The following is a 25,582-nucleotide window of genomic DNA, read 5'->3' on the forward strand; positions in this document are numbered from 1 at the left end:
CATTCATTAATGCATGGCCATCGTGGGAAGACGTGTGCTGCTGCTGCTGTGCGAATGTGACACAGGCATGGGCAGAAATGGGCAATTAGCCCACATGGATGGCATCCCAGTAATCACTCTGTCATGTTCAATAAGGGATGAAATCAAACAGCCAGCATGGAGGCCAGATATAGAGATATATGCGTCACAGAACGTGACTTTTGTTGGTATTTTTATTTTAATGCATGAATGTTCATGAATATTTATTGTTGTCATTTTGAGCTATAGTCCAGTGGTTTTAAGCCCTTTTAATTTCAACGTCCATTATGTATTCGGCATTTGAGCCACGGAACACTATTTTGGATGAGATTTGGAGCCTCTCTGACCCAAAACGTAGAATATTTTGCTGGATAAGATGTTGTCCACAATTGCTGTGTTTGACGTTGGTACCATTAGGAGAGATAACAGGCAAACGTTGATCAAAAATAACAATTCTTGCACATTCTCTAATTGTATTAGAAGACGTCTTGTAAATTAAGTAATGCAGATGTTTAAGTAATGCAGATGTTTAACAATAAGTTAAACGGACTAGTCTAATAGTGGAACAACAAGGCATTGTATTCCCACCATTACTCCATTCTAATCTTCCACTTCCGTCTCATTCTCTCCTGTTTGTCCATAACTTTATATAATCTATAAAGTCATGGACAAACAGGAGAGAAACACACACATTATGTGTGTTTTATATAATCTATAAAGTCATGGACAAACGGGAGAGAAACACACACATTATGTGTGTTTTATATAATCTATAAAGTCATGGACAAACGGGAGAGAAACACACACATTATGTGTGTTTTATATACAGCAGTCTGGGAGACCGAGAGAGATCCCAGCATCCATGCGGTGACTCACCCCCTGATGATGATGTCACAAATATTTCCGTTGCCATGGCAGTCGTCATGGCAACGGGTACCTAAGGTTTAGAGAGCGGGGATGTGCAACACAGAGGAAGTCTGTAGAACAGGCAGAGGGGTAATAATATGGATAATGGCTTTAGTGTTTTTAGACCGAGGGGTTTTCAGCTGATTGTGAACGAGGGACCACCACCACCCTGACTTAGAATGGACCTGTGTATACATCCCACTGTTTCTCTAATCATTTAATCATTTAATCATTTAATAATAATAATGACTCAACCACCAGACAATCTGGTGCACTACTACTCCCCCCCCCCCCCCCCCTTGAGATTCTAACTCCCTTTTTCTGTTGAATTTCTTGACCTCCTACTTGTCAGTAAATACATGGCTGGTCATTCAGTTCACTGTTTCTCAACTAGTGGAAAGATATATATTTTTTAAATCAACAAATGCTATTAAATGTATGGGTCGGGGACCACACACAATACTTCCACAGACCACCAGTGGCCCACGGATCACCTCTTGAAAACCCCTGCTTTAGACTAATACATTTCTTTAATCATTGTCTTGGCAGCAGGATCCGCAACAATCAGTATTTCATATTATCCATAGACATTTTAAGCCATTCGCAATGCAATGGCCTTGTCGGAAGCGTTCAGCTTCTTGTCTACTCGGGTGAAACCAAACAAATCATTCCATCCCTGCAAAAGATTATTACAGTTGATTGAGACACTTCAGCTCAGATTGACCATTTATTGCAAAGCTATTGCATGATAGGTGTGGCTCTGCTCATGTGATATCAGATGATCTGCGTAACGAGACACAGGTCTGATATCACATTTGATACCTCCGATTATCTGCACCAAGACACAGCTCTGATATCAACGATCCCCCAAAGCAGAGCCAAAGATACAATAATCCATGATGAACAATACACAGAAATAACACATCAACACATGATTCAACACAATGGATCTACACAATCGCAAACGATACAATAATATCCCATAACCCCTGGACTAAGAACTACAGGGAGGAGGCCAGGGAGGTGGGGGAAGTGATCACGCAGACGCCGCACAAGCTGCTTGACCGATCAACATGGAGAAAGAAGTGAGCTGAGGCTGCTTAGCCCATTTTGGGCAGGAACCCCTTTTGCTGTTAGCATCATGCTATGAAAAATAGCAGATCTACAAGCTCAGGTCTGCTATTTTTTTTTATCGTTAAAATGTGCCTCAAATCTTTCAGAAAATTGTCATGAATGAGGGCGTGGCCTGGAGAGGCAGCGGATTTAAAGAAGCAGTATAGATCACTAAGGGGAATGAATGAGGGGGAACAAAGTATACACACACATATAAACCATCTGCCTTCCGTGCCGCAATGAACCAACGCTACGCTTGAACTGTGCATGGATTATTTGGGGGAAAGTGCAAAGTAATTGACAAGTGTTTACATATACAGCTCATGACGTTTCACTGGTTTGCATTATACTTGCGGAACCAAAAGACAAAGACTGTGACAAATCACAGTTTGCCACTACATACAACAATAGTTCATTATAATAAATGGGATGCATTTCTTTAGAATCTTTTCCCGATTTGTACTATTACTGACAGACACACACACACACACACACACACACACACAGTAAGACGTCACAAAATGTAAACAAATAATTTTAAAGCACAGTAGCTAGGTACTTTTTTGATTGATTGATTGAAATATTTATTAACAGTTTGTAGAATTTACAGTACATTTTAAGCACAAACTCAATACAAAGACTGTCAACTGTGAGTGGACGACCCAATTAAGCATTACACTTGTTTACAACAGGGTCCACATTGTTCAATTCATCAAAACATTTAAAGACATACAAACATTTAGAGAATAGACATTTCTATGTAGCTAAAGAACAGAACAGGAATTCATCATATGGGAAGCAAAAAAGGGAAAAGATACAATATACAGTGAGGGAAAATGGGGGGGGGGGGGGGTGGGGGGGATTCAGATTTTACAGAGGCCAGTTTCGAATTGCAGCCATCCGTAGGTGCCCTTTGAGAGCGGTTTTGAAGGAGTCAAGGGATTCACATGTCTTAATGACTGTTGGTAGGGCATTCCACATTTTGGTGGCATAGGAGCGAAAATAATTTAGTCCCTTGTTTGTGCCGAATCTGGGTTGTACATGGTTTGTTGCACTCCCTCTGGTGTTGTGGGTGTGGACTTCGTTTACATTAAGGAAGTATTTAGACAGGTACATGGGTATCTTGGTGGTGTATCGAATCTTGTGGACCAATACATGTATGGTACAATACATCTCTTTCAAACGAATCTATTTATTGATTTTTTTTTAATTATTACCTAACAATCAGTGATTCAAATGTAAAAGATGGGTAGCCACACACCACCAAATTAGCAGTGGGGACATGTTTTGTCATTCATTACCATTTAGCAGAACAAAGCATACACATCACTATTCTCTCTCTGTGATGTAAATGTGGCTGTTTCAGTTGCAGTCCCTGGCCAGAGTCTCGTTAAAGGTCCATATATAAACTTTATTAAAGGCTCGTGGCCCACAAGGTAAGACAGTACATCACATATACAGGCTGTAGGCGACTGTGGCTCAGGAGGTAGAGCAGGTCGTCCAATGATCCATGGGTCGGCGGTTCGAATCCCGGCTCCTCCTGTCTACATGTCGAAGTGTCCTTGGGCAAGACACTGAACCCCAAATTGCTCCCGATGTGCTGGTTGGTACCTTGCATGGCTTCCGCCGCAATCGGTGTATGAATGGGTGAATGTAATGCACAATCTATGTAAAGCGCCTTGGATAAAGGCGCTATATAAATGCCCCATTTACCATTTATATACGAGAATACAAATAAATAAAAATACAGTACATTTACCCAGCCCCACAGGTTACTACTCTAGGCGAGGCACTCATGCCAGTGTCCTGATGGTAGAAGTGTACCTTACAGAACTACGGCCAGGGTCTGTCATCTGTCCAATGAGTCCATTCAGTGAGCGATCCAGCCTGCTCATGAATTTGAATGTCCGGTTCCTCAACAGAGCCATGAATGTAGTGAGACCCAATGAACAGAAAAGCCCACTGGCTCTAGTGCTCCTGGTTTTTTTTAACAGGATTCATATGCAAACAAACCATTCCCAAAGAAGACCTTTCCGGGTTGAGACATTGGTATCGATAAATGATCCTGTGTCGTCACCAGTGTCGATTTCATCGACTAAAACTAAAACGAAAAAATGTTTCGTCTACTACCTTTTTTCACTGATGGAAACTAAATAAAAACTAAGCTATTATGACTAAGACTAAATATATTGACAATTTCGTCAACAAATAAAAACTAGACTAAAATGTTAGGAAGGGACTAGTGGACAAGAGATGCAGCATAAGTCCTTTTACACTTGGTTTCATGCTGAAAATATGTCAAACAGAGTCGGGGTGTGGCTATCGTCAATCGTGCACGTTGGAACTGGAATGGCTCTGCGACACTAAGCCTTATGTTGGAAATCAAGGAAATAACATGCATGGCAATAACATCATCAACATGGCTGCCGTGAAAAAAGGTCCATACCCCATTCTGAACGGGAACCCATTTTGGTGTTATCATCATGTTATGCTTTAGCTATTGAAAAATAGCAGATCTACAAGCTCATACGAGCGGCGCGCTACGAGCTTGTAGGTCTGCTATTTTTTCAAAAATCGAAGAACGACTGACATTTTTAGAATCTGATCTCAGGTCAGAATGGGTTCATCAGACCAGTGTGTGTCCAGTGGAAACCTCGTATGAATCTGATCTCATGTCAGAATGGGATACTTGACCTTTGACCTGTTTTCAGCACCCATCATCAGCTACACACACTCTCCATGGAAAGTTGTCTTCCACCGGCCGGCTGCACACTGCCAGGGTTGATCTCGTCGACTAAAGCTAAGACGGAAAATGTTCGTCGACTAACCTTTTTTTCACTGACAAACTAAATGGAAACTAAATGAAAACTAAGCTATGATGACTAAAACTAAGACTAAATGTACTGTCAAAAAAAAAAAAAACTAGACTAAAATGTTAGGAAGGGACTAGTGGACAAGAGATCCAGTATAAGTAATTTTACAATTAGTTGCATGTTGAAAATAGCCGATCTACAAGCTCACAGCGCGTCGCGGGCTTGTAGATGATCAGCTATTTTCAGCATGTGTAAAAACAGACGGCATCAAGGCCCACCAAAATACATTTTAGTCCACTAAATGAAGTTATGCTTCAAAAGAAAGAATGTTGTTGGTTTTATGTCTACATGGCTGGGAAATGTTCGTGGAATATAACACGTCTTGGTTTGTGATTAGCAGCACATATTTTATTTTCTCTCTCAGGGCTATTTTTCCTCTTCATACTATTCTTTTATGTTGCCATGGTCACTCAGCAGCCTACAATAGACTACATAAAGAATGATGAGCTCATTTAGCTCTAAAAAATGTCTACTAAATCATGACAATTTTCAGAAAAATCCATGTTTCTATATGTCAGTCATTCTCAAACATTTTCATGTCAAGGACCCCCAAGATTATGTAATTGGCTGCTGACCCCCATCTCAAAATATGTAGTTCCAGGGACCTCCCCAGGAGCAAAGATTTTAGTTAAAAACGTTATATATTCAAAGATTTGCAACACATTTTCACAATTTGTCAATAGCTAAAGCATAACATCATGCTTAAAACACCAAAAGGGGGTTCCCGCCCAGAATGGGTTTAATTGGGGACTTGAGATGGATGACATACAGTATATTCATTGTGTTTTCATTGTTAGTTGTAGTCTGTAGTCTCTGGAGTAAACAAATGTCAAATTGACACACAGATCGTCCATAATTGACAGGTGATATTATAATGCTGTGGGATGTGTGTACAAATGTCCCTCATTTCATTCCTCCTCCTGCTCCTGTGTATCTTTTTAAATCTGCGCTGTCCTTTTTTCAAGCTGATCTCATAATGTCTGCGTTCATGTCTTGCCTGCCTCTTAACAGGATCACACAATCTATGCCCGCGGCATTTGGACTGTGCCCGGGAAGGGCGCCACCTCTGTCTCCCCCCCGACTCGCACTGTGGATCCTGTCTCAGTCCCCTGGTGGAAAACGCACATGGCAACTGTATCATGGTCAAGAGGAGAATACATCATGCTGCCCCACATGTTGGTGAGTCCTCCCAGTCCTCCCACTCAGTCCCCCCAGTCCTCCCACTCACCAACCACATGTTGGTGAGTTGGTGAGCCCTCCTACCTTGTAGATCAGCTAAAGTGACGCGGTGTAAACTTGTAGATCAGCTATTTAGGCCTGACCTAAAAAAATTAAAATAAACTCTTCTGAAAGAATATATATTCAAAGATTTGTGCCGCATTTTCACAATTTTTCAAAAATAGCAGATCTACAAGCTCGTAGCGCGCCACTCGGTGTGACGCGGTGTGACCTTGTAGATCAGCTATTTATTTCCGCAATCTTTTTCAACCCTTTTTTTTAATTAGTCGGTCATTTCTTTGTATAGTTCATTTATTTGTCATATCTGCCCTGTGCATTGTTTGAATACCAGGCAAACAGAAATGTATTCTTTATCCATAATGTTCCAATGCCAAAAAAACACAATTCAATTGTTAATCGCTATTATTTGTGAGACAATCAGTGGTCAATTTGTAATCCTAAGCACAACGTGGGAAAGGACAGCACATGTAAAGGCAATAACATAACACTGATTTAGTTTATTATTAGTTTTTTTCTCCATACAAAAACATTCTTAGTTCATCACAGTTTTTTTTCTTAGTCTGGAAAAAAAAGGTAGGCCTATAGACTGCTTACTACCCTTTTGTCATTTAACTTAAAATAATAAAAAAGTTAAATATATATGTATACCCCTTTTACAGGTTTTCAAATAAAAACAGTTCATGTGTCTTTCTACTGAACAATGCATTTTTGTATGCCTTTTATTATTGCAAAATAAACCCCACAAAATAATATTGCCGAGTGGCGCGCTACGAGCTTGTAGGTCTGCTATTTTTGAAAAATCGAAGAACGACTGACATTTTTAGAATCTGATCTCAGGTCAGAATGGGTTAATCAGACCAGTGTGTGTCCAGTGGAAACCTCTTATGAATCTGAACTCAGGTCAGAATGGGCTAGGGTTTACCCTTTCCATGACACCATGACACCACCCTTACAAGCAGCCATGGGTAAAAAAAAGGAGTGCAAGGGGCAGAGTCGGGCCACTCGGAACACAGATGTAAATCTATGTTTCTAAAACGGGTAGTCCCAATACTTCATTCTGATTGGCTGGTTACCGTCACGTGACCGGTGTAAATTCCACCGATAACCCACTCCTTCAACCACTTTATATCAATCACAGCTGATTGTACATCTCTGTAGCTGTACTGGGGAAGGGGAGCGCTTGATTGCTTTACAAACACATGCCGTGCTGGCGTGTAAGCACCGCCCGGCTCATACGACTGAATGTGTGGCTCCAGGCGGCCCCGTAAAGACATCAAGCGCTATTCTCCCGTCACATAGGCTACTTGCCGAGCAAAACAAAAGTGATGTGGCTCACTCTAGTGGAGCAAAGCATAGCTACTTTTGTGAATTTAATAGTTTTATTAGGTTAATATTGCTATATGTTTGTAACCGTTTTAGAAAAGCAATAAGCCACTTGAGGCCCCAGCTTACCGGGTATTTTACAACGGCTGGGGGGTAATATAATAATAATAATAATAAACTTTATTTATATAGCACCTTTCATACATAAATGTAGCTCAAAGTGCTTTACAGAGCAGAAAAGATAATAAAAACAAAAGCAAAACAAAACAGCATTAAAACAGGCATGCAGTTAAAACAATAGGACAATAACGCAGTGTCAAATCAGGAAAAGGCAGTGGTACAAAGATAAGAACAGATAAAGCAAGGCAACGACATTAAAAAAAACAAGCAGTAATACAATACAGTGAGGACATGAATAACAAAAAATAAAAGATCACTTAAAAGCAATGTTGTAGAAGTGGGTCTTGAGCTGAGCTAGGGGGTAGAAGACCCTCTGCTCCGTGTCGGGTCTGCCTACGCCCCCAGCCATTGTAAAATACCCGGTAACCTGAGACCTCTCGTGGCTTATTGCGCCTTAAATTATCCCTGCATCTCTCTGGATGTCCCCTGACTGTGTATAGCATGTGAGTCAACTGTTACGCAAAAATATAAGAATAATCCCCAAAGCAAAAGATGATCCTTTAGGGTCTAATGGGCTTTGTGAGCGTCTTGTCTTCCTGCCCTCCCTCTGCAGGGTCTCTTAGTCATGCATGTGTTAATGAGCTACCGAAGGTGGCGTGTCATGAAGATTAAATATCATTATCACGTCACATAATTTTGCACTGAAGAGGCACAGCTGTGTGTTCATGAAACGGCTCACATTTGTGGACTAAGCAGCGCTTGAAAGGTTTTCGCAAATCTGCTCCAAAATGACATGCCAAAAGTAGGTGGTCAGGGTTAAAGTGGTTGTTAACATGTGTTCTTATGGAAAATCCACCCTGGAGAGCTTCCCAGTACATCAGTCATCTGTTTAGGAAAGCTACAGTAAATATAAATGATGCATTTAGCGCTTTTGTCCAAAGCACATTCACACACACATGTGACCAGATTTGACTGAGAGCCTGCCATCGCGAGAAAAAATGTTTTATCCATACTAGAGCATGTCTGATATAAGTGTCAGAGCTGAAATCAACATGTAAATATGAAATAAATGCTTAAACATGTAGCTAGGAGTAATGTTAGAGACCACAGAAGTGAACCTTTCAAGCCTGTTTTCTCGCTGTTTAGTAAGACATTACTCTATAAGCCATATCTCCAAAACTGGTAGGTCAAACTGAACAACCAATATGTCAATTTGAAGCTATGATTCCATGCTTTCATATGACATGAAACACAAACTAAATTAAAAAAATAAATCCAATGGCAGTCCCTCAGTCAAATCTGGTCACACATTCATACACCGATGGCGGAGGGAACCATGCAAGGCACCAACCTGCACATAGGGAGCAATTAGGGGTTCAGAGTCTTGCTCAAGGACACTTTGACAACTCTGGGGGAGCCAAGTATACCAAGTATAGAAGTCGATAAAAAAACACCCGCTGTAGGAAATGGAATGTGTGTTTGGTCAGTGGCTCCGCCCCTTCTCTCACGTACAATATCCCATTACAACCACCTCTGTTGCCCTGGTGATGCTTTCATTCATGTTTCTGAAGGTGCACTCTCTCTCTCTCTTTCTGTCTGTCCCTCTCTCTCTCTTTCTGTCTGTCCCTCTCTCTATCTCTTTCTCTCTCTCTCTCTCTCTCTCTCTCTCTCTTTCTGTCTGTCCCTCTCTCTCTTTCTGTCTGTCTGTCCCTCTCTCTCTCTTTCTGTCTGTCCCTCTCTCTCTCTGTCTGTCTGTCTGTCCCTCTCTCTCTCTGTCTGTCTGTCCCTCTCTCTCTCTCTTTCTGTCTGTCTGTCTCTCTCTCTCTCTCTCTCTCTCTCTCTTTTTCTGTCTGTCCCTCTCTCTCTCTCTCTCTCTCTTTCTGTCTGTCCCTCTCTCTCTCTGTCTGTCTGTCTGTCTGTCCCTCTCTCTCTCTGTCTGTCTGTCCATCTCTCTCTCTCTTTCTGTCTGTCCCCCTCTCTCTCTCTCTCTCTCTCTCTCTCTCTCTCTCTCTCTCTCTCTCTCTCTCTCTCTCTCTCTCTCTTTCTGTCTGTCCATCTCTCTCTCTCTCTCTCTCTCTCTCTCTCTCTCTCTCTCTCTCTCACACACACACACACACACACACACACGCTGCTCTCTCTTCATGCTCATTGCCCTCCACCCACGCTCAGAGGAGCGCTCTCTGACAGCAAAGCGCTGACCCACCCTCCCACACACACTGCACCACATTCAATCACGCACGCAAACACACGCGTTGCTTGCACCATACAGATTCAATCACTGGAATTAAAACGTATGCATTTCCCTAAGTAAGAAAGCACACACTCAGACAAACAAATACACCCTGCACCACACACACACACACACACACACACTCACTCAGTCAGGCAACAAATGTAGGGCTAGACCGCAGCTTTTTTTGTTTTCTTCTGAAAACAAAACGCCTGCGGTCTCCGAGGCTAATGCACGGCGCACACACACACACACACACACACACACACACACACACACACACTGTTCCAGTATTTACATGCGTTGTTCGAGGAGACACCCCAATGTCATGTTTTTATTAGATTTTATTGTGCCATTTTGACTTTATCTTAAGGTAGTGTTTTTTCTTCTTCTGATATGTTAAACTTATTTTGCTGTATTGCTGTAACGGTTGTACTGTTTTTGTCCCCCTTACCCCCATCTGTTGGGGATGTGGGATGGGTTGAGGGAGAGTATGTACACATATGAGGATCTGTTGGGGATGTGGGAGGGGTTGAGGGAGAGTATGTATACATTATGAGGATTTGGTTGTCTTTGTAAGTAAAAACAAATGCACGGCATACAGTCACAGTCAGTGTTTTGCTCCCTGCAGCCTGTTTTCCCCGTCCATCACATGTGTGCACCCGCACGCACGCACGCACGCACCCACCCACCCACGCACCAACCCCACGTGCACTCTATCTAATGTACTTTACATAATTATTGCGACATACACACATATACGCGGAGGCACACGCTGTCATTCTTGCTCAGCCTCCTGTGTGTGTGTGTGTGTGTGTGTGTGTGTGTGCGACTGCGTGCCACTCGTGCTTTGGTTGGTTATTGATCTGCAGTGCACTGCATTATGCTGATTGCTAAGCTTTTCATCATATTTACAGTTATTTGCTCATACCACATGGGGGCAGCAGTGTGCTTTTTATTTAATTTTTTTACTTTTATTATTACTTGCGCAAGCAGAGTGCACAAGTACTAGTTTCGCCCGGGACTCGTATGCACCGTCCCAGCCGTCCCGCCACTTTTGATGCGTATGCACCGTCCCAGCAAATTGTGCCTGATACGGCAGTGGTGCCAGATTACATGGTGTGTGTGTGTATATGTATAACTAGCTCTCAATGATGACGTAAAACATATGTGGATTAAAGGACCCAATGCCAGAGTGTAATTGGTTTTCGATGGTGACGTAATGACGATATGTTTTAGTGTTGGGAGAATTAAAGGCAATGCTCCTATGTATACATGTTAACATGTATGTAATCTGGCACCACTGCCGTATCAGGCACAATTTGCTGGGACGGTGCATACGCATCAAAAGTGGCGGGACGGCTGGGGCGGTGAGTACGGCGCAAAGTAACCACAGTATACCGCTTATATTTCGTCACGCGTCATGGTGACGTAATTCGCAATAAACTTAGACAAAAATACTCCATTGAAAGTCAATGGGTAGACCTGGCTTACATGTAACGTGCCGCACTGTTTAACCACCGCTAAACCAAATAGAATAAAGTTTATCTTCAGAAAAAGCGTTGATAATGGCTTCTGAATGTAGGTCTTTTAACTTTTGAATTATGACTTAATACGGTATATTGTTTTATTATATTTCTCCAGGCAAGGAGACCACCTACCCGGAACTGGATGAGGAGATAGACTTTCTGTCCACTATCATCGGTGAACAGCGAGAGACGGCCCGAATAGCAGGTATTACATCCAGAATAGCAGGTATTACATCCAGAATAGCAGGTATTACAGCCAGAATAGCAGGTATTACAGCCAGAATAGCAGGTATTACAGCCAGAATAGCAGGTATTACAGCCAGAGTACCAGGTATTACAGCCAGAGTACCAGGTATTACTGCACAGTAAAAAGATACTGCCCACGTTGGAAGTCTCCCTAAAATGCTTCAGATGTTTTTATTCTTAACAAGGTAACCCAACAGTGTGCATCTTTATCTTTATGGCTCATCGCCATCACCACACAGCAATAGAGGACAGAAGTCTGACGTCAATCTCGGTAGAGGGCGCCAAGTCCATGGGTTCATGTACTTTTTATTTGCATTGTAATCCCCATAGGGGGATTTTAGATCGCCTCATATTAGAACTGTGTTTGAAAAATATCACCCTGGACATTTCACTCATATGGATATGAAAAATCAACTGAGAAAACGCTAACGTTACTGCTACTGAATTAGTTTGATTTTCGCTAGAAACAGATTGACGGTTGTAAACGATACAGAGACACCTGCGCTTGTTTATTTTTGGACCACAATGCTTATATGAGAAGATTTCAAGAGGACCCCATGTTATTCTCCATAGAGAAATTACTTCTGTGAACCAGGGGATGAGCGAGTGACGTCAGGACTTCGGTGCTCTATATAGCAAACTAAGGCTTGATATTTAAATTAAATCAACTTACCTCTAATACAATAGTGAGACACAGCCTTGACACAAAGAAAATTGAGAACCACGATGAATGAACGTATTAAATTAAATGATACATGTCTGCTTATTTCTTGTAGAACCCTGACCAAGTCTTCAGTAATGCATACAATTTATACCGCAAGCACCACTGACTCCGTTACCTTTTTGTATCTCATCTTAGCTCCACCTCCTGAACCCAAAAAGGAGGAGGCTATAGCACCAAGCCCCGCCCAAAGATCAACCACACAGAGTCCCCCGCCTAACTCCACCACCCCAGCCTCCACCACTAACCTCACAGCGGTCCGCCTCAGCAACCCAAAGACCCTTCCCTACCCTGCCAACGATTATGTCTTCATTGGTAAGTGACTTCCATGCAGTATAATAGCCCTACTGTATGTATCTGAAACTCACATTATCTAAACTCACTGTGTGTGTGTGTGTGTGTGTGTGTGTGTGTGTGTGTGTGTGTGTGTGTGTGTGTGTGTGTGTGTGTGTGTGTGTGTGTGTGTGTGTGTGTGTGGGGGTGGGTGTGGGTGTTGTGTGTGTCAGTCAAATGGTGCATTTATATAGGGCTTTACATAGATTGTGCATTACTTTCTCACATACATTCATACACCGATGGCAAAGGAAACCATGCAAGGCACCAAACTGCACATCGGGTGCAATTAGGGGTTCAGAGTCTTGCTCAAGGTCACTTGGACACTAACTCTGGGGGGAGCCCACAGGGATCAAGCTGGGAACCTCACAGTTTCCCATCCAGCCACTCTACCGGCCACTCTACCCCTGATCCACTGCCACCTCCTACTGGCCACTCTACCCTTGAACCACTGCCACCTCTACCCCTGAACCACTGCCACCTCCTATTGGCCACTCTACCCCTGAACCACTGCCACCTCTACCCCTGAACCACTGCCACCTCCTACTGGCCACTCTACCCCTGAACCACTGCCACCTCTACCCCTGAACCACTGCCACCTCCTACTGGCCACTCTACCCCTGAACCACTGCCACCTCTACCCCTGAACCACTGCCACCTCCTACTGGCCACTCTACCCCTGAACCACTGCCACCTCCTATTGGCCACTCTACCCCTGAACCACTGCCACCTCTACCCGTGAACCACTGCCACCTCCTATTGGTCACTCTACCCCTGAACCACTGCCACCTCAACCCCTGAACTACTGCCACCTCAACCCCTGAACCACTGCCACCTCCTACTGGCCACTCTACCCCTGAACCACTGCCACCTCCTACTGGCCACTCTACCCCTGAACCACTGCCACCTCCTACTGGCCACTCTACCCCTGAACCACTGCCACCTCTACCCCTGAACCACTGCCACCTCCTACTGGCCACTCTACCCCTGAACCACTGCCACCTCCTACTGGCCACTCTACCCCTGAACCACTGCCACCTCTACCCCTGAACCACTGCCACCTCCTACTGGCCACTCTACCCCTGAGCCACTGCCACCTCAACCCCTGAACCACTACCACCTCAACCCCTGAACCACTGCCACCTCCTACTGGCCACTCTACCCCTGAACCACTTCCACCTCCTACTGGCCACTCTACCCCTGAACCACTGCCACCTCTGATGTCTGTGTGACTGACTGACTGACCGAAGCCTTGCACACACCGCCTGCGAACGCTGTGCGTCAAAACAGCCGCCTCCGTTATTTTCAATGAACCTATCACACACCGGCGGCGTCCGACGCGCGTTCACGCCTCGCCTGACACTCCGATACGCCACTGTTCTATTTTCCGCGTCGCTGCGCACCCGGTGTGTGTTGGGCCTGACTGCCTGACTGACTGACTGACTGACTGACAACCTCGAGAACCATCCGGCCTAACAACTTCAGACTTGGCGTGCGTGTCGCCAGTGGGAATTGGGTCTGACCAACAGGTGCACCCAGCTGATGGATGCTCAGATGGTTATGATGGGCACTCTGGGGGGGAGCAGTTATAGGCTTTTAAAGTATCTTTGCTTGGGGACACCTCCACACATCAGTGTTGTTTTTGGCAGCAATTTCTTTTTTAGTTTTAGTCATAGTCTCTTGAATAGTTTTCATTTAGTCTTAGTCACATTTTATTCACCTGGAATGTCTTTGATTGATTGATAATTTTATTAGACAATAAGATGCAAAACAGTACAGGGTACAGTAACGCACATTTGGCCAAAAGGACATCACCGAAGAAAGACCTTGCGGTCTTGTTTCCATCTGGGTCCCATGCATGCATTCACAACATCAACAATAACAACAATTTAAATATCTCAACAAGACATTAAATCTATGTACGGGTTGGAATAGAAATGAATTGGAGAGGGGGGGAATAGAGTTATGACTTCTGTTGATCGGATGACAGTGACAGGTGATTTGCTAGTTCAACTCTTAACGTAGATCTGATTGGAGCAGACGAATGATGGAGCGTTACATCTCTAAGTTGAACTGGCGTCAACGACTAACACTTCAACTCTTAACGAGATTACACTTAAGACGGAGGGTGGAGGTGAGATTTATTGCAGATGAATTGATTACAGTATGGAGCTGGGATTGAGGTGAATGGACAGAGAAGTGACTGACAGTATGATAACAGAATGATAACAGAATGATAACGTTATGATGATGAGGAGGAGACAGTGGAAGGGCTTTGGCGCGGGCCCCCTGGAGACGGGCCAGAGCCTCGGCTCGGATCCTGCCTGGCGGAGGCAGGGGGGGCTCTTGAGCCTGCCCCCCAAAAGGAGTTAAAGAGTACACGCCTGGAGGAATGGTGCAAACTTCTGGAGGAAGGAGTAAATTAAGGTTTACCTGGAAGGGACTATACAAACGATGTTGGCGAGATTCCCTCGACGAGCCGGGGCCTTTAGCGAGAAGGGATCCATGGGAGAGTGAGGAAGGCCCCGCGCCATTGGAGCCTCACGATGGCTGGTGCCGCCGACACGGGAGCCTTCGCGGAAGGGGCTCGTGGGAGAATGGTTAGTAGGTATGGTTGGTAGGCGAGCCTCTGGATGGTTGGCCGGAAATCGTTTGCCGGCGTAGTCTGTTTGGGATGAGAGTAAGGTTGATTAGCATGGCATGAATGAAACGTGAATGGAATGATTATTTAGCAGGCGTCCTCTCGACAGAGGGTTGCGCAATGAAGGCAATTTCGCCTGACGGAACAGGGGAGCTCCCGGCGGAGAAGGCTGACGAGGCCGGAGGACGGGCGACCTCTCGGCAGAGGGTTGCGAGATGGAGGCAGTGAGTGAGAATTTGATTCGCCTGGCGGGACAGGGAGACTCCCGACGGAGGAGGCCTGCGTGGCCGGAGGACGGGACGGCCGCCGTTTTGGAGGAAGTGAGTGGGCGTCCTGGAGAGGGAGAACATGTTAGAAGTGGGCAGAGGAGGAGGTACCCGCCACCCGACGCATCCACCAGTCAGTGTATGTACCGCGCTAGAAGACGCCATGGACTTCTGGGCATCGAGCACGGATGCGGAGGAGGGTCTCACGTAGAAGGAGAAGGCGGAGGACGACCAGCGGCCCAAGGATTGCAGGGTCAGGATGGAGACACCGCTGGCAGCAGCGGTGGTGGCGGCTCCGATTCTCAGGGAGTGGCTGGAGTAGCGGTCAGGAGGGAGACCACGTCTTAGGAGCAGCGAGCGGAGATGGGAGGCGAACTCTCTACGACGACCTCAGACGGGCCCTCCAACGACGTCTCCGGTCATCTCGGTTCTTCGTACATCTGGCCAGCTCCTTTGTGCTTTCCGCACCGGTATCTTTCTTTAGTGCGTCCGCCTAGATAGGTGTGGGACGTCCTCTCGATCGACGCCCAGCGTTGGTTCCCGCGGTGCGGCCTTGGCCGGGAGTTCTTGATGGCGGCGGCAGTGACCAGCTAGTCTCATACTCCTCACTGCTATCTTCTCTGTTATACTTGGTAATGGCCCGTACGGACGCTTGTTGGTGATGTGCTCATCCTGGTTGATGTTAGTTCCACACGACATTCTGGAGCAGCACCCGTCCAGGGATTTCTGTGGGGCTTGAGTAAGTGTCCGGCATTCACGGCCGAGGAGGAGGACGGTCTCCGCGGTAGCAGGGAAGAAACTGGTCTTAGCGTGGAGGGGGAGGAGCACGGAGGAGAGGTACCCGACACGACCACCAGTCGTTGAGCCGGACCACACGGTCAGGTGCCGGACTAGTAGGCGCCATGGATCTCTGGGCATCGAGCGAAACCTGGGCGTCGTGTTGTTTGATGAACGCGGCAGACCCAAGGGGAATGGTTTGACGAACATAGGTTCTTGGGCTATGGCTGACGCAGTGGACGTGGAACCGAAATATTAATAATGATATGACCGACTGCGGGAAACTATTCCGCTTGGAATTCCCCCCCAAAACTGAAGTGGGAGCGTAGCACGGTGGCCTGATCTCTCCGAGCAACGGAGGCTGTGAATAGGTTATGGCTTAAGGTGAGTGGTTTGAGACGTTGAGTGGGTGGTTGCCTATGAGTTTAGACATTGCGGCGCGGTTGAGACGTTGCGGCGCGTGGCTGTCGAGCTTAGCTGGTGCAGTGCATGGCTGCCGGAGAGTTTAGCTGTTGCAGTGCGTGGCTGCCGACTGAGTTTAGCTGTTGCAGTGCATGGCTGCCGACTGAGTTTAGCTGTCGCAGTGCGTGGCTGCCGGCTGAGTTTAGCTGCTGCAGTGCATGGCTGCTGATGGGATTAGACTGCGGTGGATGGCTGACGAGTTCAGCTCGGTGGGGGTCCGTGTTGAGGCCTAGCCGGGAACCTGGCCTTCCCGGCATGCGTGAACAGTGCTCGTTTCCCTGATGATCGCCGAGCAAGTAGCTGGACAGGAGGAGCACAAGCATAGAGTTAGTATGGTCGGACCGACGTGGCAGTTGGAGTGAGAGTAGAATCTTAAGACTTAATTGACGGGAGAAACAATGCAGTTGACGGGTGAGTAACAGAGAAAATCTTAATTAGGTACGGACTCGGTGAGCACGGTCTCGCCATCGAGAAGGTCGACATAGGCGGACCTGAATCCTGAGAGAAGACAGACTATGCGCCCACTGCGCGCGAATGAAGTGGAAAGCGAGCTACGCTTTCTAACCATGTGTCCATTGAACCGAGACATCAGAGACACGTACTTCCCACGGGTTACAACTGGAGATTGAGAACGTGACCCGTGGCGAAAACTCCCATATCTGCTGGGCGAGGTACGACAATGTGCAAACGCGGCAGCAGATTTGAGATTTGCTGTGAAAGGAGAGGAATACCAGATGGAACACGACCGCCCTGAAGACAAGCCATTTGTATGTTTCTGCACTATACCTGCGTCGAGTTAGCGTGACTGTCGTGTTGAAAGCGGAAAGCGGTCGGAGAGGGTGAGTGGAGTGATGCGTGCTGCGGTTTAGTCATGTCGTGACCATGAGAGATGACTGCCTGCGTAGCATTAACTGAAGCTGGGATGCGACGGACGAGTGAACGGCAAATCGAATCTCGCGTTTGAGTGAAACGTGACGAGTCCTAGATGAGCGATTTAGGGAGACAGCGGGAAGCCGCTCCGCGCACTTGAGCCGATTCCTGAGCAAACGCAATGTGATAATCACACCCGTGAGAAATGAGGGGCGCTGGTGAAAAAGTTAGCTAGCTCAAGTTAACTAGGTGGTGAAAGGTCAAGTGAACGAGCGGTGCCGGCATGAATATTAAATGCCGTGAATGATGGGAACAGAGTGGCGGAGGGTTAGACATAGAATGAAAACCCGGAAATAAACCACAGCAAAATGTGACTTATTGAGCTGATAGTGGGAGCTCCAACCTGTGAAGCTCACACGGCTTGTAGATCAGCTAATTCAACGTGTTCATGCACGGCGGCGTCAACTCCGTGGGAGCGCAGGAGCAGAAGCACCCACGGGCCACTGGCAAAATAATGAGCCAATATCGATATGCAGTATATGCACCCACTGTCCACTGAAAGGAGAAACACTTTCCTCGTACGTTAAAAGGTACGTCAAAAGCGACCGCCATAAAGCGACTGCTTTACTGTTTATCGTTGATCAAGTACCAACCGAAAAACAGAACTACGATTACGATCACATCTCACCGCAATCCGCATGTTTGAAGCATGAAACTGAGCAGTTGCTGGCAAGAATGAAAGGGGCGCCGAGTTGCCATGTTGGAGAAGACAAGCGCCAGGTCCGCGAAAACAAGCCACGAAAACTAACTTGAATCATTATGAAAACGATCCGACAGCGTCAGATAATTTACCATCATGTAACACTGAGGGTGCTTCGAATGAACCGTGGGTTTAAACAACGGCGTTCACCCGGCAAGTGATTAAGTAAAACAAGCCTGAGACGCTTATAATGAGCGGACGTGGCAACATGCCTGACGGCACCGGACATGCTCAGGGTAGTCTAGTAGTCTAGTGGTAGTGGTGACGCTAGTGTTGACTCCCGTGGCAACAATGGAATGCGGAAGTGCCCGTTCTATCTCGGGGGATAGTTCCGCCAAAGGAACAATGTTTGGAACTAGACGAAGCGTGTCGCCACTCTACACTGTGGACGGACTAGACGCCGTGTATGTTTTTAGACCTGCAGCCTTGATCTATGCTACGTTCACATGATGACCAGTAGCTTACTGCCGTGAAAGCAACGTTTAATGCATGATCGCCCGGACGCCACCTGAAGCAGTAGCGAGACTGGTGGCATGAGCATTAGCAGCAGTATACAGCATAAGCAGCCTTGTATACGGCAACGCGCGACATACAAAGCACTGAGCAGCAGCAAGCAAGCAGGGGAAAAATTAAGGGGCTATTGCGTGCGGAGGCAGCATCGGAACGGAATCGAAATTAGGCTGTTAGCAGTTACGTTTGTTTTGAGTGTTGAACCATTCAGGAGGAAAAAAGTAGGATAAATAGTAGCGAGCAATTAGAATGATACTGTATCTGATGGAGGCATGCAGGACCTGGGACGCTGGCGAAACACCCGTCGGTGTGTCCCGGCCGTGGATGAATTTTGTTGGAAATGACGGATGATGATGGTGAGCTGCGAGCTCTGGATCGTGTCTGTGTGCTACCTGAACGGAAGCACAGATGAGTGACGGGGAAGGAGAGGAGTGCTTATAAAGGGGCGCGGACAAGGTAACGTAGATCTGATTGGAGCAGACGAATGATGGAGCGTTACATCTCTAAGTTGAACTGGCGTCAACGACTAACACTTTTGAGGGAAGGGGGCAAGGCATTCCACACCTGAGTGGCAGTGTTGTTGAAGGTGAATTTACCCATATTTGTTCTAAAGATTGGCGGCACCAGATCATTATTCACGCTTAGTTTTAGTCGACTAAATGTCATAAGATTTTAGTCAACTAAATCTACAGTTGATTTAGGCGACTAAAATGTATTTAGGCGGGCCTTGATGACGTCGTAATGGCTGATTTTACACTTGCTGAAAATAGCCGATCTACAATGCTGCGACGCGTTGTGAGCTTGTAGATCGGCTATTTTCAGCATGCAAACCAACCAGTTTTCATTTAGCTTCCATTTAGATTTCATCAGTGAAAAAAGGTAGTCGACGAACAGTTTTAGTTTTAGTTTTAGTCAACAAAATCAAAACTCTGCCACACACAGACCAGTGGCTGTGGGCTAAACCTGTGACCTTCTGATTGTTACGGCCTCTCAACCCTACGGCCCGACCTCTATACTGTGTATATATAATTTCTTAGCTAACTCCACATTACTCATGGTCTGTGAGGACAGAGTGTTCTACTTTCAATTAGTCCTGCCACACAATCTATATACTGATCATGAAAGCCTTCATTGTTCCAAGACCTTACTAAACCATTCCTTACTAGAACGGTGTAAGCTTTTTCTACCGTTTCCCATAGCAGTCTCCGGGAAACTCTTCTTGGTGCACTGCTTTTTATCTTTGAACACTCCTGCTGCCGTAACCTTTTTTTCCCTCACTCGCTCGCACCGTTTAAAACCAGGAATCATGTCTTCTTTTGACGCTGTCAAATGTGCACTGCATTTCTTTCCTTTGACTCTCGGTTTGTATGTGTTTTCAGTCATGAGTGGCGTGTTCGTCGCAGCGGCCTGTCTGGCTTTCACCATCACTGGAATCTGTTGGTTCAGGTAAGTGCTTTTAATCCTGTGTCAATAATGCTCTTAATTAAGACCACTTTAATGTTCCCTGTAGCTGTCAGATGTGAATGTTTGTCACGGTGAGTGATTGTGAAGTGGTTTGAAGCGTACAAAGACTTGGAGATAATACAGTATCGCTGGATTCTCTCCAATTCTTTGTATTCTTTAAACTGCTTCTCACTCACCACCATGACACACATTCACATCTAACAGCTATACCGAGAACATTGGCAGTCTTGGCTGTTTTTATTTCGAGATTGATAGGAAATGGATTTATTTAAGTGCTGCCTTTCCTCTTCTGCGTTTCAGATTGCAGAAGGGTGTTCGTTCGGCTCAGAAGGTGGATTACCCTGCATACGGACTGATGGCTGCCCATTCCTACGACAACAATGTGGTAGGTGTACGATCACACCGTGATTTTTAACCCATTTGGGGGCGGGAACCCCTTTTGGTAACATTGTTATAATTTAGCTATTGAAAAATAGCAGATCTACAAGCTCATAGCGTACCACAGAGTGGCGCGCTACGAGCATGTAGGTCTGCTATTTTTTAAACATCGTGAAAATGAGGCACAAATCTTTGAATATATATTCTTTCAGAGTGAACGTTTTTAACTCAAATCTTTGCTTCTGGGGGGGGTCCCTGGAACAACATATTTAAACGGATGGCTTTGGCAAAGTTTAACAACCACACCAGCGCATCGCTTCTCCCCCTACCCCATTTTCTTTTTTTTTTTAAATACCTTTGTTGTTGATTCGAAGTGAAGCATTGTTGAAGCATCTATCTTAACAGTTTTCAACTGTTAGCTTTTACATACGTACTTTCGACTGCTGTAAACTGTGGATTCTCAGTATCTCTGTGAAGGAACGTTTGAAATGTCTAATTATTAGGTGTAACTATTTGCTACCTATCTACTTTATGCATGTAAACACCTAGTATTATTAAGTATGGTTCAAGTTTCTATCTATATAAGAAATACACTTTTATCAATTTAGAAATATTCTAGATCCCTTTTTAGTTTTTCAAAGAAAAATAAATCATTGATATGTGATGAAAAAAAAGGTATATAAACTGAATTAAAATATGTTATACAGTATAATTATTTTATTATTAATTGTAAATTGTCAATTGTTTTAAATGTATTTCATCTTGGACTATAGTGATATTAATACTAGGTGTTTACATGCATAAAGTAGATAGGTAGCAAATAGTTACACCTAATAATTAGACATTTCAAACGTTCCTGCACAGAGATACTGAGATTCCACAGTTTACAGCAGTCGAAAGTACTTGCGCGCTCTGCTTGCAGTTCATCTGGAACAGCTTCAAGTATTAAATTATTGGCCACTGCCTGACTGGGTAGTTTACCAACTTTCAAATTATTATTACATGTATAACAAATCCATTCATTCTCTCCGGGTATTCTTTTTCTGTTTTTCTGATCAAATACCAATATTGTTAGGTCGTTCCTCTCTTTAACATATTCAGAGTATTTTATCTCATTAAATATTGAGACAGTCTGTCGATATAGAAGTCTGTGGCAACATGTACAGATGTAAACAGGTTCTTCTTTTACTGCATGTTGGAATCTTTCAATAGTTTCAATCATTTTTTGACAACGGAGTGTTTCATTTCCCTTGATCTCCTCTCGTTTTTTTCTTCTCCTCTCCGTGATTTTCTTCTTACGTATATTCAATTGTTCATTTCGTTTTTTTTCTATTTCTTTATTTGTCAGTTTAGCTTGATTTTCTAGCACATCCTTTAGTTCTTTTTTAAGTATATGAGAAATACCCGTGTCTGCAACACGGGTATGAAAAACTCAGCTCCACTGGTTTATTTGACTCAACGTTTCGATCCCTTAGGATCTTCTTCAGGAATAATGTGACAGGGAATGGGTGTGTACCTATATACAGGAAGGGGTACAACTGATTGGCTCCAACGATGGCTGGTGACCAATGCCACCTAAGCCCAAACCAATTAACCAGTTTACAATGTCACAATAATAATAATAAACATGACAGGTTTAAATATACACAAATACAAAAATACAACAGGTACAGAATGTGTACACAATATGCAATATTTAAGCACAATAATACACATTGATTTCAGGATAGGACACAAAAAGATTGTCATGGATAACAAAAATCTAATTTGAAATTCCAGATGACTCATTTATTAATTGTTTGGTGTTGAAAATAAAAAAGATGATAAAGTCCCAAAGCTCCTAGTGAGGAAGCTGAGACCATTACTTTAATTATCACCAATTGTGTCCGATGCTGAGAACAAATGAGGATGAGGACTAGTAGTTCTTCAGGAGGGGCACTCCATCAGAGTACATCATCCGACAACCTACAGATAAGGAAGAGAAACATGTGAGATACAAATAGTACAACAGGTGAGTGCCTAAACATAATAAAGTGTGGGGCATGCACACTGTACTACTGCAAGAGTTAAAATCATGTTAAAAACCTTAAAGTAAAAAGTAGGATAAATTCACCACAAATGTACTCAAAGGTATACTGGATTGAGAGACTCATAATAAATGTACAATTATAGGAATGGTCTGATGTCGAAAGACTCATTCAAGCCCTTATTAACAGTATTGAGGGTTGACATCCAAAAAGTTTCACGCTGAAGGAGTAGAACATCAATGTCTCCACCCCTAGGTGGCAGTTGGACCCTTTCAATACCAATATACCTCAAGGAGGAAATACAATGTTGGGCTTGGTGGAAATGTAGGGCTACATGATTTTTGAAATTCTTGTTTCTTATGTCACTCCTATGTTCTGAAATTCTGGTTTTAAGAGGTCTAGTTTTGCCTATGTAGGCAAGCCCACACACACACTTAAGCATATACAGTAGACCACATTATTTGTCGTACAGCTGATAATGCCCTTGACTTTGAAAGTCTTGCCTGTAGTGGGGTGATTAAATGTATGACATTTAGATGTGAAACCACATTGTGCACATCTGCCACACTTGTAATTGCCATCTGGAATATCAGACAAAAAATGTGTGGGTGTCTCCTGACGTAAATGTGACCTAACCAAGAGGTTCTTAAGATTAGGTGGTCTTTTGTAGACTATGCGAGGAGGGGCAGAGAAGGTTCTTCCTAGGGTGGGATCTGACCTCAAGATATGCCAGTGCTTTCTGATCGTTGCTTCGAAGTGTCTACCTAATGGAGAATACTGTGTATAACAGTTAATTTGTTGGGCTTTATCAGTCTTCTCCTTTGTTTTAAGACAATCTAATTGGGTACATTCACTGAATTTGTCTATGGCAGGTTTGATCCATTCATCTGGGTACCCACGTTGTTCAAAACGATTTTGGAGTCATTTGCATGTGTAGTGAATGATTGATCTGAGCTGCAGATCCTACGTACCCGTTTGACCCCAATGGGGTCGGATGATAACTTTCACAATGCAACAGGGCATTTCCGTCTGTCGGTTTCCTATACAGATCCATGTTTAGTCTGTTATTTTCTTTAATGACAAGAATGTCAAGAAAATTCATTCGGCAACGATCAGAGGCCATGGTGAACCTTAAAGAATGACTGCTGTCATTTAAAAGGTTGTGGAAGGCTGTCAACTCTGTAGAAGAACCAGTCCAGATAAGGAAGATATCATCTATATAACGTTTCCACAACTGAATGTGTTGTAGAAACGGATTGTGACTGGAATAAAAAATAAACTCAGTTTCAAGGAGCCCAACAAAAAGGTTAGCGTAATTGGGTGCCATCTTACTACCCATAGCTGTACCACATTTTTGTAAGTAAAAGTAATTTTCAAACAAGAAAAAGTGTTTAGTAAGCACTATTTCAGTGAGATCTTTCAAACATTTAGTGCTGGGGATAACTTCAACCCTCTGATTGAGAAAGTGTTCAATTCCCTCTAGACCACCTTGGTGTGGGATGTTCGTATATAAACTTTCCACATCTAGTGTAACAAGAAAAGACTCATTGTCAACTGATTCTATGGTTTGTAGGACCTGAATGAAATCACTTGAGTCCCTTAAGTAAGAGGGTAGTGCAAAAACATGTGGCTTAAGGAAATAATCAATAAATGAAGAAATCTTCTCTGTAAGAGAGCCTATCCCTGAAACAATAGGTCTGCCTGGAGGTACATCAGTAAAGTTTTTATGAATTTTGGGCAGGGTATATATCACTGGTGTAACAGGGCAGTCAACCTTCATATAGTTAAATTCATTCTTATTGAGATCTCCTGTTTCTAAATGTGCTCAAGAATTCTGTGAATATAGTTCTTGAACTCTATAGTGGGGTTGCCATTCAATTTTTGGTAAAACACATCATTATTGAGCTGTCTTATGTATTTCACCAACATATGCCAGTCTGTCCAAGAGGACAATAGCACCCCCTTTGTCAGCAGACTGTACAACAACAGATTTATCATTTTTTAATTCTAACAAAGCATCACGTTGTGACTTGGCCATGTTATTAGTGACCTTATACTGTTGTTTCTTAGATAGGAGTTGTGACACTTCACTTTCAACCAGTCTGCAATATGTGTCTATGGATGAGTTCCTATGTTTAGGTGGAATAAATGTAGATCTTTTCTTAAACTGTTTCAAAGGCCCTATATTGGGCTCAGCAATATAATCAGGGTTAACTAATGGAGGCTGTGTATTATCTGAGCTAACCTCCTGTACCCTGTTACCGTTTACATTAGAAAAGAATTCCCTCAGTCTAAGATTGCGGAATAATTTTTGAAAGTCTACTAAAGTGTCAAAATCATTACATTGGGTAGTAGGTACAAAAGACAAGCCCTTACTAAGAGCTGCTAAGCATGTGTCTGTAATGGACCTACTTGACAAGTTGATTACATTGCACTCCGTTTGTGGCTGCGAGTCCAGTGAGGGTCTCTTTGACTTCTTCCCCTGGCCCCTCCTGCACCTCTTCCTCCTCGGAGGGGGGGGTGGGGGGGTCGTGTGTCACCGTGTGGATGGTCGTCTAAAAAAGGGCCACTCTGGGTGTTGTGACTGCTGGAGTCGGAGTCGATCCCAATGGAGGAGGCTGAAGAGTAGTCAGTCACCTGATGCCTGGGGCCACGCTGCTTTTGTTTCCTGTATCGGTGCGGTCTGTAGTTGTGGTTCTGGTGTCCTCTTCCTGGACCTGGGGTGGCTGGAGCCGGGGCATCTGTAGCCGGGACAGCTTGGTCCTTGATTCTCCAT

At 44.4% G+C, this 25,582-nt stretch overlaps 1 protein-coding gene across 1 annotated transcript in view; it reads left to right on the top strand.

Moving 5' to 3' along the window:
- npdc1b (neural proliferation, differentiation and control, 1b) overlaps positions 1-25,582 on the top strand; it is a 50,276-nt gene that overhangs the window by 17,035 nt on the left and 7,659 nt on the right. Inside the window, exons 2-6 of the mRNA XM_083783475.1 lie at positions 5,922-6,089; positions 11,467-11,556; positions 12,457-12,633; positions 20,317-20,383; positions 20,702-20,786. Of these exons, the coding sequence (XP_083639601.1) occupies positions 5,922-6,089; positions 11,467-11,556; positions 12,457-12,633; positions 20,317-20,383; positions 20,702-20,786 (587 nt within the window). The remainder of the gene's footprint in view (positions 1-5,921; positions 6,090-11,466; positions 11,557-12,456; positions 12,634-20,316; positions 20,384-20,701; positions 20,787-25,582) is intronic.

Source organism: Protomyctophum parallelum, assembly GCF_964188405.1.
Source record: "Protomyctophum parallelum genome assembly, chromosome: 15".
Taxonomy (NCBI): domain Eukaryota; kingdom Metazoa; phylum Chordata; class Actinopteri; order Myctophiformes; family Myctophidae; genus Protomyctophum; species Protomyctophum parallelum.